This window comes from Hesperophylax consimilis, chromosome 14 (genome assembly GCF_061612785.1).
Source record: "Hesperophylax consimilis isolate HC1 chromosome 14, BYU_Hcon_1.0, whole genome shotgun sequence".
In the NCBI taxonomy this organism is placed as follows: domain Eukaryota; kingdom Metazoa; phylum Arthropoda; class Insecta; order Trichoptera; family Limnephilidae; genus Hesperophylax; species Hesperophylax consimilis.
The window spans coordinates 2,740,096-2,755,861 of record NC_142849.1 but is presented as its reverse complement, the minus strand read 5'-3'; the positions used below and the strand labels follow the sequence as shown (position 1 = coordinate 2,755,861).

At 33.9% G+C, this 15,766-nt stretch overlaps 2 protein-coding genes across 2 annotated transcripts; both read left to right on the top strand.

Moving 5' to 3' along the window:
• Positions 1-1,391: 1,391 nt before the first annotated feature.
• Positions 1,392-8,013, top strand: LOC149417784 (pfs47 receptor-like). The gene is made up of 5 exons (XM_089639420.1): positions 1,392-1,490; positions 3,319-3,540; positions 5,189-5,400; positions 6,271-6,420; positions 7,031-8,013. The coding sequence occupies exons 1-5, from the start codon at positions 1,475-1,477 to the stop codon at positions 7,121-7,123; spliced, it is 693 nt and encodes a 230-aa protein (XP_089495546.1). The 5' UTR covers positions 1,392-1,474; the 3' UTR covers positions 7,124-8,013.
• A 3,839-nt stretch (positions 8,014-11,852) lies between these two features.
• Positions 11,853-12,920, top strand: LOC149417783 (uncharacterized). The gene is made up of 2 exons (XM_089639183.1): positions 11,853-11,957; positions 12,466-12,920. Exon 2 carries the CDS (start codon positions 12,472-12,474, stop codon positions 12,796-12,798), a length of 327 nt encoding a protein of 108 aa, XP_089495309.1. The 5' UTR covers positions 11,853-11,957; positions 12,466-12,471; the 3' UTR covers positions 12,799-12,920.
• Positions 12,921-15,766: the final 2,846 nt, after the last annotated feature.

Below are 15,766 nucleotides of genomic sequence, written 5' to 3'. Positions count from 1 at the left end.
GTATGAAGATCTAAAAAACTAATTTCGTCAAATATGATTTTTGGTAAAATTATGTTATTTAATTCAAAAATTAATTTAGATAATTTCTTTGACGTATGCAATTTCGGTAATTTTGGTCTAACTGTTGGCTCTACATCTATATATCTGTTTATATTATTATGAAGTAAGTTAGCTAATTCTACTATATTTTCATCAACAAAGTTTAAATTTGCAATGTTGATTTCCCTAAGATTATAAATAACGTCTAAGTTATTTGAATCTACTGTAATATCATTGGACATTTCGACTAGAATATTATCCAAACTATCTACATTCAATGCATCTGATATGACATTACTTGTGTTAATTTGTTCTAAATTATTTCCTCTTTGCAATCTATCTGCTACTTCTCTTTTAATCTGTTCTAATGTGACTACAGAAATTAAATTATTTTTGAAAATAGCTCGCTTTTGGTCTGCTAATCTTTGTTCGCTTACTTGGGCAATCGGATAATTTTGTGAAAAAAGTAAATGTAATTTTTTCCTGTATAACAACATATCTGTTTCTACTTTGGTTACATAAAAATATGAACGAACAATGAACATATTGACATCGTTCGTCCATTTCATACGCTGTCTAGGAATACCTGCTTTTGTTTTTTGGGGTCTTAGACTATCCATGTTCATCTGTACAGATGACATAATAATCCCCTGTTCATCTACGTTGGTTGCAAATGACATTGTCATTTTGCAAAACAACTTGGAGATGATTGTATCTTTACTACTACATTCCAGTAACCAAATCAATAAATAATTTTCAATGTGACTAAATTAAATATTCTAATCAAACTACCTTTCGACATAACAAATCTATAATTTCCAATTCAACTACCTTTCAACATTACGAATCTATGATATATTATATTCCAGAAAAACGTTATCAACATAAAAATATACCATTAAAATATTTTTTTATTTTTTTCAAATGAATGTCAAATATTGTTGTTTACCTTGGTTACTGGGGTCCTCAAAAATTTTTTATTTTTAAATCCTATTTATTTACCTAAATATCCTATGGCTTACTGGCAGTTTATTTAATGCGTTATCTGATATACTCTTCTTTAAATATTTATATTTTTTGGGATCAAAGCTAATTCTTTTCTATCTGATATTACAAAAAATAATCAGAGAGCAAATGCAAAGTATATGCCTAAACTAGCGTTGCTAAGCAATGAATTATTATTATTAACAATTATTATTATTATTATTAAGTTGTGTGAAACACGTCACATAATAATAATGATACATTTTTAGAGACAATTCATGATAGGATGTTATCGTTATCAGTTTAGTGAATTTTCCTCGTTCAGTAAATATTATCTCGGAGCGGATTGATAACATTTCAGTATTCACCAAACAGCGTTTTGTCGACACTGAAAATATTGTAAGTGCCGTGATTGTTGTTAACACTTTAATATATTTTAAATAAACAAAAGATGTCTGGACACAGAGGTAAATTCAACTATTTGATATTGTTAAATTAGCCCATCTTCATTCATACACACGCAGCAAATTCGACTTACACCTTTCCACCGAGGAGTCATGCATTTTATTTAGTTTAGTACCTACACGCGTATGGTCTTGCCATTAAAAACTACGAGGTAATCTCTTACATATTTTACAATTAAGCCATCGGTATCATTGTTAAGTATTTGTACATTACAAAATATAAAAGGTACAGCCACTATTTATCGTGTAACTTTAACCGTTTAAATTGCACATTTACCTAGAGAGTTAAAAAAAATATCGGTACAAGAGATTAATATGTATAATGATAAAAAAAATTATCACATTGTGGTATCGTGTGCACAGGTTTTTATGAGTTGTCGTTCCACAATCTTTGACTAATCATCAATCTAGTTTGACATACTGTGCAGTCATATACACCTTATTTGTATTCATGTAAGTACTTATATAAGGCTTTCTTATAATTATTCTGATATTGAAAAAAATACACTCTCTACCCCCTTTCCAGTTTGTTCATTCCGATAAAGTCTTATTTTTCATATTTACTTGTGTTTTATCAGGTTTTAACTAAATTTCCACGGGCATCCCTCTGGGTTCTCATCCCGGACCACTATTGTTTATTTTAAACGTAAAGGCAATGATCTAAATTAATATTCTCAAGAAGTTTTTTCCCGATAACGCTAAGCTATTACAAATCAATAACAAACTAAAAAAATTGTAACTTACAACACGATTCAAACAGTTAAGCTTCATTTTATCAACAAAATAAATTATTTTTATCAATCAACCTTTAAAGGTTTCAAAATGTCACCTGACGGTTTCCTGAAAATAACTATTTTAATTCGCTTTCTTAAATGATCAGGACATTGCGACAAGTTTGGCTATTCGTGGCGTTGGAGTAACCCTCGATAACCACGATATTATAACCTGCGTATTTACAAAAAAAAATCACAATCAAAAACTTTTCGGTAGCTTTCATATGGAGCTAACTGAAGATTATATCAGTTGTATAGTCTTCATTTTATGAATTATAAGTAAATAGCAGTTGCAAATGAACAAAAGCATAATGTTTTGTGTTGGTCGTACGAAAGAATTCATAAGTTCAGTAAGATTCACTGAATGCACAAATGCTTTAATATTTTAACGAAATAGCTAAATAAGATTCAATTAATTGTTCCTGTACATATATGATATGAAAAATATGCGAATTATTGTAAACAGAATTCCTGCCTGATAAGATAGCGTAATTCACAATGGAATGCTGTCGGACATGGACATGTAATCGGCAATAATTACAACACAACATAAATTAGAGGAATGTGCAAATCGAGGAAATCTGCAATCAGAAAATGAATAAAGCATTTATTCTGTATGTTATACATTTACAGCCTTTATAATAAACTATTGCACAATTGATAAACAAACATTAATGTATGGTAAATAGTTGTTGATCAGTTGTGTAAAATTTTAAACACTTGTGTTAGTAAGAGGGTTATAATCTAATTTCTATAAATGAAGAATATACAAACTAATAATTTAATATTAATGTAAAACTGATATTTTTGTGAAATAAAAAAAATAGGCAACAACTGTCATTTGATTGTCAAGCGCTCACTTCATAATACAAATGTTATTTTTCAGATAAAAGATAACTATCTACATTTTGGCATTAATTTTGAGGAAGACCTGTATCAAGCAAGTTCCTAATTGATCAATCTACTGTTAATTGTTATCGACGCATTGTATTTTATTAGTAAAAACATATAATTTTATATGACTGTCAAGTACTCAATTAAAACTTTTTGTTTTTCAGATAAAAAATTTACAATCGGCTTTACACTGGGGGGAGGCCAAAGTCATCATCACCACCAGCATCCCACATTCCACCCCCAAGTAGTGGTGCCCGCTACCATCGTACACCATACCACCGTAAACCCTCCTCCCCCTCCTCCAAGCTATACACCCACCCCCATTGTCCACCAGACCACCATGTACAACCCATCGGCTCCGGGCTACAATCCCCAAGATCCCTCAGGTAATAGCTCAAATATATTATACTTCGCCCACTAAAACTACACTGAAATCTCTTGCATAGAATTTCTAATACCCCTTACACATTTTTGGAAGAAAATAATGCTGGGAGTCTTTTTATAGCCGTTGCCACCCTCACAAAAATGTCAATAATGGAGGTTATTGTTGTCAATGTTATTGGCTGAAATAAAAGGCCAGAAGTTTTTTGAAAACCGCATAAACTTCTAATACAAATGCAACAAATAATGGTATCAAAAGGAAATCTGAATAACAAAGTAAATAAATGATATGTAACTATACCATAAACTCCCTTTTCCGGATGCTGTTTACAGTTCAGTCAAAAATAGGCCCACTGAAAAATAAATATTGGTAAAAGCCCAGTTTATGGTTAGTTGAATGACGTACTAGAAAGGAACGTAAATTTACGTAAAAACATTTTAATATGTTAGATTATAAATAAAATTATTTATCACACATTGTTGAAAACATCATCTGTTAATCACTGAAACAAACAATTTCATTATTACATTGATCTACAAAATGTACGATAATCTCAAATATAATTATTACAATTGTTGTAAATAGGTCGTACACATTATGAGAATTGAATCACCCTTCTTTTCTTGTTTGGAGCTAGGTTTTCCTTTCACCGTGTCTCCAGTTTTACCGATTATTTGTGGCTAAGCGTAAGTTCTCATCTAGTTCTCGCACAAGCGAAAAGTCGGCGGCCTTTTTAGTTGGTAAGGAAATCTCATTTATTGCCTGCCTACAATTATGATTTATTTTATTAACCACGAATGCTTCCTATAATGTTTAATTTCCGTTGGTCACAACGGCTTTTAGTTGAGGATACTATTGGAAATACTAGGATTGAGATACATGATCGACTAAAATCAACCAGGTCTCAGTGGCCGAATAGTTAAAGGCTTTGTCCCGGTAAGACAGAGATCCTGGGTTCGATTCCCAGTTCCGACCGTTACCTTTTTATTTTATGTGTCTGGTTCTGTTTCATGTTACGTTTAGATTTATTAATATGTATTATCTTCTTCTTCAATGGTCATAACTTGAGCTTGGAGATTGTGATGGTAGTGTCGTCAACCTTTGTTTTGCTCCGAATCTACACATTCAACTCAAGGAGATACCTGTGTAGTTTATCGTCACAACGTTTTTGGTGCAAGGAGAAAAATGATATTGTGATAGCATGCTAATTTCCGGGTAAAATATTATTCATTCAGAATATATTGGGAACACGCATTCTTTTCGTAAGAAATATCATGACTAAACGCGACACTATCAGTATGTCAATATCAATATCAATATTTGTATGAACATGTGATCCCCCGTTCTCCTAAAACGCTTATTACGTTTTTGACTGATACTTTTTTAGGAACTCAATTCATTCGTTCAAGGCCTGCAGTCCCGTTTTAACAGGAAAACGAATAATTTGACCAGATTTTTTAATAAATTAACAGTATTTCATATCAGTAACTTTTCTCCGTGTCTTTAAGTCCATGTTTGCAAGAAGAGAAAATATTTGGAAATTGGACTTAATTAGTCCTCAGTGACTTCAACAACAAAATACAGCTCTCCAGGGAGGCAGAGAAACGAAGCAACAAAAATATTACAACAAAATAATTTAACTTTGTTTTCAGCCGCATATTCATGGGTACCTACCACCAGCCACACATGCGACAGCCTGCTCTATAAGGCAGTGCAGGCAGGTCACGAGGGTCATGACAATACCCCGATCTACCTCGGCAGGACTTGGCACGATGGGGACCTCCTCCCCTGCAAGGTGCTACCGCGTCACAGGAGTGCATACGTCAGCTACAACATGACCGAAATTCCTGTCCATAACATTGAGGTACCTACATATTTGAGTGACAGACTGTTCGGATGATATCTGTATCTTTGTAGCGTATTTGTTTTCAAATAATTATTAATCTGACTAATTCAAGATAAATTAAAAACGTTACTAACTCAACATGAATTGAAAAATCTTCTAGATCCGAACAAAGACAATACTGGAATAATATAAATAGAATGATTTATAAATATTTAATATTACCCTGTCGCTAAGAAGTCCAATGTAACATCTTCTGGTACATGTGTCATTTATGACAAGGAGAGCGAGAGGTCACAGGGGAGTATCAGCGGTAAAGACTTAACCTTGAAACAGCATCTTAGTAGACATTTAGTTTCAGAATAATATGCCTAAAATTTCCAGCAAAAGCTGCGTCTAGTCTCTTGTTTGTCGATTCCTTGCCGTTACCGAGCCGGTGAGACGACGGGCTTAGAAAACTAAGGCAAAAACCGAGCCGTTACCAATGATGGTAATTGCATTGTCCCCTGCGTTGCACGGGCTCTACGTGGTGTTTTTCGAAATAAGTTGTAGACAGTGATCTGTTTTCAAGGTCAAGTGTGCAAAATTTCATCAATCTCGGAATAAAACTAGAGATTTACACTCTCCTTTTATAAATACGTAGGTGGATGATAACTGGACCTTTGCGGAGCGTGGTGATGGCCGATCTTGGACGCTTTCCCCGCATTCATTCGAATACTTATCACTTTTTATTCTGTTCACTCAATTACAAATAATACTAAAATGAAAATAATCTCTTGAAACCATACAATACTTATTATTTTAGATATTTCCTCATTCACTGTCAACATCCGATCAACTTGGGTATTATGTATGTTCGTTGGCTAATCCGTTGCATTATGATGGTTCCAGCTGTACTGCAGGAACTCCCCGAGCGCGAACTGGGTCCCGAGCGGCAATGGAAGTGTACCTCCGGGAGCTGTTCCCGTGGGCCACACTAAGACAGGCGAAACCCTGTTCGCCGCCAGGGCCTACCACGAGGGATCTCTCATTCCTGGAAAGGTATACCACTGATACAAGCTTCTTTCATTCTTAATTTAACTGTCGATGTATCTCTCCAAATAATTTGGTATTTGTAGCAAGTTTTGGTCCTCCTGCTCAAGTTACGATCTGCTAACGAGCGGACTCAATTAGTGATATTATTTATATTTATTTTGCTTACAAAACTAATGGTTTCAATTTTGGGGGTGGGTGTCGGAACCAGCTCAAACGGTTCGCTACGTTTGGTGACTTAACAGGGATGCCCTGGTTTTATGGGGTGAGGATTGTCCAGGTCTTTGTGGTAGTTGCATCTGCCTCTCTGCTAATGAAGGGCCAGATTGGGAGAGGCCGGTTGAGACCCTTAGAGCCGAACTCTCACGGCCATGCGCCTTACACCGCAGTGGGGGGGATGAATTCATACTTCACTCCTGGACACACTCCAGCTTCTCATATCTCTTTTTCTTTCCCAGAACTTCCCTTCCTTTACTTAAAAATACCCTCCACACAGCATTCTCGAATGTGCCAGGCCCTGAGGGAAATATATAATTATATAGTATTCTTGAGAAACCAGGCAAGTTTTATTCTTTCTTTACTATAATTGGATTAGTAAAACAATTTTTAAATATTTCAGGTACATTCGTCCCACGGATGCTGTTACATCCCATTCAGAGGACAAGAGCTTAGCAAACCATCCTACGAGGTCTTGACCCTTGGATATAATTAAATACCGACACTAAACATAATGCTAAATGAGGCTTTAAATTACTGGATTAAATAAATACTGAAAAGAAATTAATATACATACTTTGTGAATTTGACATTGATACTTTATTACGTTTACGAAACAAACAGTTATTTATGAGATAATTACATTATTAAATAAATATATTATAAACCAATAAAGTTACATTAATAAATTTTTTATATACATAAATAAATTATACATAGGAACTAATCGATATTTGATCGATGCATGTAGGTACTAGATTCAACAATATAGATATACCTACGTATACGTCACATAAACTGAATGGAAAAATAATGCATCTCGTTTCTTCTACCTTATGATTAGGTTAAGATGCTAAAATATATATAATTTTATGAGTTGTTAATGAAAAAAATTGTAATTGGACAATTTATTTATGTATAAGAATAACGTTTTATGTATTTTTATCATTAGAAAACTAATAATTTAAATCTACCTTGATTACGTAGATTTTTATTGAAACTTAGGGTCAGGCTACACCATGCTGCATTTTTCAGAAGCGCATAAAATAAGCTCCGCTTCACGGAAAGCATTCAAACCACAATTGAATGAATGCTTGTGGGCTAGGTTTTTTTTTTATTTGCTTTTTATCTTGGAAAATGAATGCTTTATTTAATAAATTGTTGCGGATTTGATAAAATGACACATTTTTAAGACAACGGGTTTGTAATTAATGTAAGTTCCTACATACCTAGCGTTTATAAAACCAAGCAACTCAAACTTATATAAAAATAATTCAAAATACAATAAGAATGAAAAACAGTGACTTGGAATATATGGACATTAGGAGGTCCCAACCTTTTCCCCGGACTGCCAAACGATCATATTTTGAAGATCTTTTTCAGTTCCGACATACTCCTCAGCAATTTGAAGTTAACACGTTCAACGACTACACGTTTACCCAAAAAGCACGTCGGTACCTAAAGGTTAATTGTGAAACAAAGTAAATTAAATAAAATGTACTTTCGTACTCCATTATCATTCTATTAAGTTAATATGAGGTGAAAAATGGTGGGTACTTTCAGCCGAGTGAACATTGTCTTACCTCTATAATTCTTACTATCATAGCAAGTTTTTATTTATTTATTTTACGCCTATTAAGGCTTTTAAATACATATATAATAATATATAAGAAATTATACTCGTAAATAGTGCAGGAAATGACTGTTTAAAACACATATATAAGGTACAAAATATAAAAATAAAAAATCCAAAATATTTTTTTTTCTTTCAGCCGACAAAATACTGTTAACGTGCAAAATACTGTAATAATGTCAATTTTAATAGCTTTATCAAAATATACCCCTACTTGATGAAAAAAATTTCAATAAGGTATGCTTATATATTGAAATTGATGTACAAAATATATCAACAACATCTAAGTATTTGTTTTCTAGCTGTTGAATCCGTCGCATAGGAATGTAATGTTGGGACGTTGATATAGAATGGCTACAATAATATGGTAGGTACTGTCTTGTAACTGACCTGCTTGGAGTATGAAAAGAGTTTACATATAATAAATCAGGGGTATCAAACATTGAATTAATGATTTTATACAAACAGGTTAAACCGGAAATGATTCTACGATCAGATAATTTTATTAAATTTAAAGAATTTATTTATTAGTTAATATAATTCTCAACGTTTTAATTTTTCGGATAGGCCGAAAACGCATAAAATATATCTAAAAGCCTACCCGCTCACCCAAGGCCAAATCTATTGACGTAACTCGTGACTTCACCGATGACCAGTCTCTAAAAGCCTACCCGCGCACCCTAGGCCGAATCTATGGACGTAACCCGTGACTTCACCGATGACCAGTCTCTAAAAGCCTACCCGCGCACCCAAAACCGAATCTATGGACGTAACCCGTGATTTCACCGATGACCAGTCTCTAAAAGCCTACCCGCGCACCCAAGGCCGAATCTATGGACGTAACCCGTGACTTCACCGATGACCAGTCTCTAAAAACCTACCCGCGCACCCTAGGCCGAATCTATGGACGTAACCCGTGACTTCACCGATGACCAGTCTCTAAAAGCCTACCCGCGCACCCAAAACCGAATCTATAGACGTAACCCGTGATTTCACCAATGACCAGTCTCTAAAAGCCTACTCGCGCACCCAAGGCCGAATCTATGGACGTAACCCGTGACTTCACCGATGACCAGTCTCTAAAAGCCTACCCGCGCACCCAAGGCCGAATCTATGGACGTAACCCGTGACTTCACCGATGAACAGTCTCTAAAAGCCTACCCGCCCACCCAAGGCCGAATAATCGATTTAAGGCGGCAAAAATATTTTTATTTGATATTCTGATAAGAAATGCTTGTGAGGAGAGTACCTAAGAAAATCTTTCAGTAAAACACCTAATTAGGATTCTGTGCTGGGTCAGGTGCTTGTAGTAGGCATACCAACATTATGTTGTATTAAATTATGATTAAACTGTAAAATGACGATAACTTGTAAAACTATTATTTTTTTAAATTTTATAAATATCTAGTTCTATTTTCTTAATCTTCATTTCCTTCAGAGCGGGTCACCAAGACTGCCTGAAAAGAAAGCGCTCTATTTAGAAAAAGGAGAAAAAGGGGACATAAATTTTACGTTTTTATATTAATTTTAAGATATTTTTTCGAACTAGTAAGAAAATATGATTTAAGATTTTCACGGCAAAAATAGTAAGAAAATGTCGTGGAACTAAGTCGAATTTTTTTTTAAACTCAAGCTAAATAAAGGATTTCAATACATTTTTATAACAAAAATATATTTCATAAAAATAGTATATTAAAGTATAAGTGGATAAACCGGTCTTTAAAACACGCGCGATTTTTCGAGCACGACGGCGTAGCCGAGTGCTCGAAATAAAGCAAGTGTTTTAAAGACCAGTTATCCACGAATACTTTACGCTTTATTTTTTTATTGGAACACTTTGAAAACATAAATATTGATATTATTATTAAAAATTTGGAAATAAGAACTATTAATGAATTCGTGATGTGACATCACAATATCTTGTTGTCATGGAAATGAAAAACACAAACATTAATTTGCAATCTGTCACATAAGATTAATAGTTGGATTTATAGTTAAAAGACATTTAGACTTCACATTTTGTTGATTTGTTGATGTTGCCATGGTAACTTTAAAAAACGCGCGTTCCATAAAGTGCGATTTAAACACGCTAGAGCGTACTTTAAATGAGTAAAAAAGGGCACCAATAAAAAAAAAATATTATTTCCATCTTACGTTTAAATTTAAATTTCATGTCGAAAACTTTCCGATTTTAAAATAGTGAAAATGGATGAGCGTAGTTAACCAGTCGATGAATCAGGCGCAGCTAAGCAAAAATAACTCTAACTTATTTATGGTTAGTAGAAAACTTTTCAAAGGAATTTATGATTAGTTTGAAGATAGTGCCTTTACCTGTCCAATGTCTTTGTGTACGACGATGTATATTATTTGGGAGTAGATAGGCTTTTTTATTCTTAAAATTACCCGCTTTTAACATCCAAATAAAAGGTAAAATGTTATCATCTCGTCACTAATGTTATCCAAAAGAATAAAAGTGCAAAAATGCATCCCCGACCGCACCTGATGAACAATTTACCAATGTTTTAAAACCTGGATTATATCATTTTCATTGGTTCAAATGTGAATGAGGACCAAGTTTGCTAATGCAACAATAAGTTCCACAATCACCAAAAGAGATTTTAAAAATCCCTAAAAGTCACTTTACCTCTAAAATGAAATTAGATTTTTTTTATTATTCGGATTTCCTCTTTGGTTTAGTGTTTTATCCCTTAAAGTCACTTTACCTCTAAATTGATTTTTTTTATTTTTTATTATTCGGATTTCCTCTTTGGTTTAGTGTTTGAAAATAGACTTTTTTTAAATTTTCTGCAAAAGAAAACAAAATGTAGCGAGTTCTCACAATTATTGTAAATATTGTTTTTCAATATTTTTGGATAATCAAGAAATATCCAGAATCCCCGCATTTTCAAAACCAATTCGTGAAAATCTTAGAAATTACCATCAATTTGGGGAATTTTCTACGAATTGGCAACCCTGATATTGTTGACCATAGATATATTACTCACATAGACTAATAAGAAAATTCTATAGTACCAAATTCAGTAGATTTATAAATTCTACGTGTAATTATATTTATTTTTTGGATTAATAATAATTTGGTGATTAAAACCTCAAATTGTAATATTTCATTATTGAAGACAATATAAGCGATTCCTAAACAAAAATCTGAAACAGAAAATCAGAAAAAGATACGGTCACATCAAGGACACGAACGCATGTCCTAAAACCCAGTCCTAATTATATATAAATATATTCGGAATAACCGTTTGTGATCCATACGAATAAACATATTTTAAGCCATAATATTTGTCACTGGAGTTCCTTATTCAAATCTAAAGCCATCGTTCGAAAATATTGGAAACAACAGGCGTCTTTTGTCTATAAATGGGACGTGACTTTTTTTAAATATTATTTCCATTTGTTCTTAGAAATAAAATTAGTCACAGTTAAGTTCTTAGATAAGCTGTTTTGTAAGTAGGATTTAGAAGAATGATGACTTGGCAGTGATAGCAGGTACGATGTGTTTACCGGAGTTGGAATCGGGTACTCTCTTATCTGAGATATATTTTGAAACAGATAGCCAGTGGACACAAAGATAAGCCCCCTTCAATAAGGTTGTTTTCAACGTATCGATAAAAGGAATCTACTATTGAACAAGTCTTCATTAGACGCCACGTTACAACGCCTGTCAACTAAGGTACGTTAAATTTATTAATATTTTAAGTTATTTGTTTGAAATATTTAAAAGTTGTCCACATATTCTAGTGGAATTCGTTTTGACGTTGATTGTTCTGTGTGATACTATTCGTGAATTGTGAAATATCGGTTCTTTTGCTTTGTGAATTATTCTCCAGGTTGTATAACTTTTCTTAATCAGTTATAATGTATAGGAATTAATTTCCATAATTTTATTTTTAAGAATTACGTAGTGTAATGTCAAAGTAAACATAAAATATGTTTTTAGAGAGTTAGTTCGTTCATCTGTAGTACCTACCAGTAAAAAAACCTGTAGGGACGGAGCTTAATTATTGGAGGGGCGTGAAAATATAAAATGACAACATATTGTGTAATTCTACGAAAATATTTTATCTATTCGTTTTGTGATTTAAATTGCAAACGATTTGGATATTATTTTATGCAAGGTCCATTCCCAACAGATTATTTCAGGGCCAAAATATATTTATATGACTTAATTTTTATTACAGTTCAAAATGGGAGACGAGAGATTTTACAACCCAAACAACCCTCACGGCTACCCACCGAATGACCATGGCCAGCTGACAAACCCCAACTACCCCCAGCAAAACTACCCTTACCCCCCGCAGCACAACCCAATGCCCCTGCCCACATACCCTGGCAATGACCACGGTCAGCTGACCAATCCCGGTTTCTACCCTCCTCCTGACCATGGCCAGCTGACCCAGCCTCCACACAACAGCCATGGGCCGAATTGGAACAACGGACCTAACTACAATCCAGGACCACCGATCCAGTACCCGAACCACTATCCCGGCCATCCCGGCTTTCAGAACCGCTGAAAACTTCTATGTTGTATCTAAACAAATTAACTCTTGTGTACAGTGATAACAAATAAATTGAATATTGCTGTGAATACTTCCTGGAAATAAAATTATACTAACTTATTCCACCAATTAATAAATCGAGTAAAATATTTAGTTTATTTATTACACATTAAAAATTATCCCAGGTAACGTGGAGAGATCAGGGCGGGACTTGAGTCAAATGGCGCATTTATACATTCAGTAAACACAGCTTGAAATGCTGCTTGGGGTTGGTTCGTTCCTTTCCCATTCTTCGTAGTGCAAATGTAAACGCAGCATTAGGTGTTAGATATTATCAGCACCTTGGCTCCTTGACTACTCCAATTACGCCTGTACTGGGCCGACCCTGGGAGAGATACGCAATTACGCACGGAGCACGGAACAGACTTGCCTATCTCTCGACATGAATTCTAATCTCGAGTGTGATAAGTGAAAAGACTGATTAGGCTTCCTGATGGTGAAATGCGATATTAAAAGCAACATAGAAAATGGTGGTTTATTATATTTATACTTTCGAAAATAAGCATTCTATCCTATTCTATTTAAACGTCCTAAACCTTTGAATTGATTCTTATTGACGAATTGATTGCCAAGCCATGCCCCTAACGCGTATTTCCTTTTCCTTGTTCAATAGGAGTACTAGTACTAGTAATAGTACGACGTACGACGACGTACGGTACGCAATTATCATTGTTTTACTCTGAGGAGTAGAAGCTATAGTATAGATATCTATAGCCTCAGCCATATTCTGTCAGTCGGTCGGAGTATTTCCGCTTTGCAATAAAATCAAAATAAATAGAACACTTCTGAACTTATTAGTAAACTAAAAACTGTTTTAGAAACGTGATACACTCTCATATTTTATTAATAAAAATAGACTTGTATTTTTCAAAAATTTAAATTTTGACGGAAAACAAAAAAAAAATCGCTCACAGTAGATTTTTTGAAACTAAAGTTACTGACACTGAAATATTTGAAAAAAACTTATTTTATTATAAAAATGTATTACAAACGTTATAGTCACCCCACTATTTGTCGTTTCATATAAAAATATTTAATAAAAGTCTCATAAGTTTTTTAAACTTGCGGTCGGTATCTTTGGTTTCATAAAGGTGCACGTTTTAATTTTTCTGTAGTTAATTTCTAGATTTGAATTTAAAGCATGGTATTTTCTCTTTCTAAAGTCGTTTAGATCACATTTCTCAATGTAATAGTAAGGAAGTTACTACGATTTCTGTGATACGACATGAGTTGCTACATGAAATTAGCCTGAAGGGCTAACTAATTGTTTTTACCCGTGAAAATTCTGATACGTAACCTATCTTGCCAAGATGAAAATTCTGATACATAACCTATCTTGCCAAGATGAAAATTCTGATACGTAACCTATCTTGCCAAGATGAAAATTCTGATACGTAACCTATCTTGCCAAGATGAAAATTCTGATACGTAACCTATCTTGCCAAGATAAAAATTCTGATACGTAACCTATCTTGCCAAGATGAAAATTCTGATACGTAACCTATCTTTCCAAGATGAAAATTGAGATATTTGGTTTTAAGAGAATCCAAAATTATTAAACATTTTAAATAATATTGAATATAAATAATCTTCTTTTAAAATACACAATAGGTAGGTACTATATTAGGGGAAGGTGGGGCGTGTTGTGACAAAATTGAGTAAAGTAGAAAAATCTCGAATGAAATCGGAAGGTTTGAAATTTTATCGGAAACTAATAACACTTTGGTTACATTATTTCGGTGTTATTGGCTTTGTTATAATACGGAAACATTATTTTACAAAATATGGGAAGTCTCACAGCCTGCCCCACATGTGAGATCAGTTGTAACAGGGGTGGGACAGGTTGTGACGAACAAATAATTAAGTGAAAGAAGTAACTTATACAATTGGTAAAACAACAGTCCTGAAAGTGATTGCTGTACTGGCGGGATGGATTTAGAGACAGATTGAAGGAGATATTTTTTAATAATTGGCAGCTATCATTATGTATGATCGCGAGAGGATAGTAATAGAAGACAGTGCCTTTAGATAAATATATCTTATTATAATTTTAATGTGCGACATCTAATACATCGACAATAAAAATATGCGGCGAGTAAAATAAAAGACAATGTTGGTAGTTCTTATTCGAAGTATGATACACTTAAATATGACCGAAGGAGATAGGGTCCTATTAGCTCAGTTGGTAGGGCGGTGCCCCGGCAAGGCAAAAGTCCTGGGTTCGAGTCCTAGATGTTACCGTATCTTTTTCTGTTTCAAATGTTCTTTTAGGAATCGCTAATATTGTCTTCAATAATTAAATGTTATAAATTTGAGATTTTGCTCATTAAGTTATTCGCAAAAGAAGATATATTTTTATCTCTCCAGCAGAACTTTTTCGATCCATCGCTTTGCATCACAGTGGGAGGGGTGAATTGAACTGACCCCCAGATTCCTACTCACCTCTGATATATTTTTCTTCTCAGATCTTCGTCTCCTTCATTTACTTAAAAACATGCTCTGCACGTCATCCCCAAAGATGACATAGGCAACGAGGAAAATTATTTTCCTCAATGCCTCCTGTAAGGGGTTGATGTAAAAAAGCTCTGAGATACATCCAAATCTTTGCCTAACCCATCTCCCTCTTTTTCCCACTTCTAAAACAAAACAATGTTCCCCGAAATGCGATGTACCAAATGCTTCGATCGGTTAAGTTACAAATCACAAATAAAATAACACATGAATTATAACAGTATATGAGAGAAATGGGAATGTGGTAAAAATCGATGGGTTTTTGTTAATCTTAAAATCAATACCTACGTGCACTTAAATTCGGCAATCATCGACCAAAATTATCTTTCGTACTTCAAATCCTTATCCTTTCCATCAATGATTATTCGATATTTCTATAGTGCTGAAGTTAATAAAATAAAGTCGCTGTTCA

What these genes read in the sequence shown, in the direction of transcription:
- LOC149417784 (XM_089639420.1), top strand. An exon ending in CAATCCCCAAGATCCCTCAG is followed by an intron (nt 3,541 to 5,188) that starts GTAATAGCTCAA and finishes CTTTGTTTTCAG; the next exon opens with CCGCATATTCATGGGTACCT. An exon ending in TTCCTGTCCATAACATTGAG is followed by an intron (nt 5,401 to 6,270) that starts GTACCTACATAT and finishes TGATGGTTCCAG; the next exon opens with CTGTACTGCAGGAACTCCCC.
- LOC149417783 (XM_089639183.1), top strand. Translation starts at nt 12,472, where the DNA reads ATGGGAGACGAGAGATTTTACAACCCAAACAACCCTCACGGCTACCCA.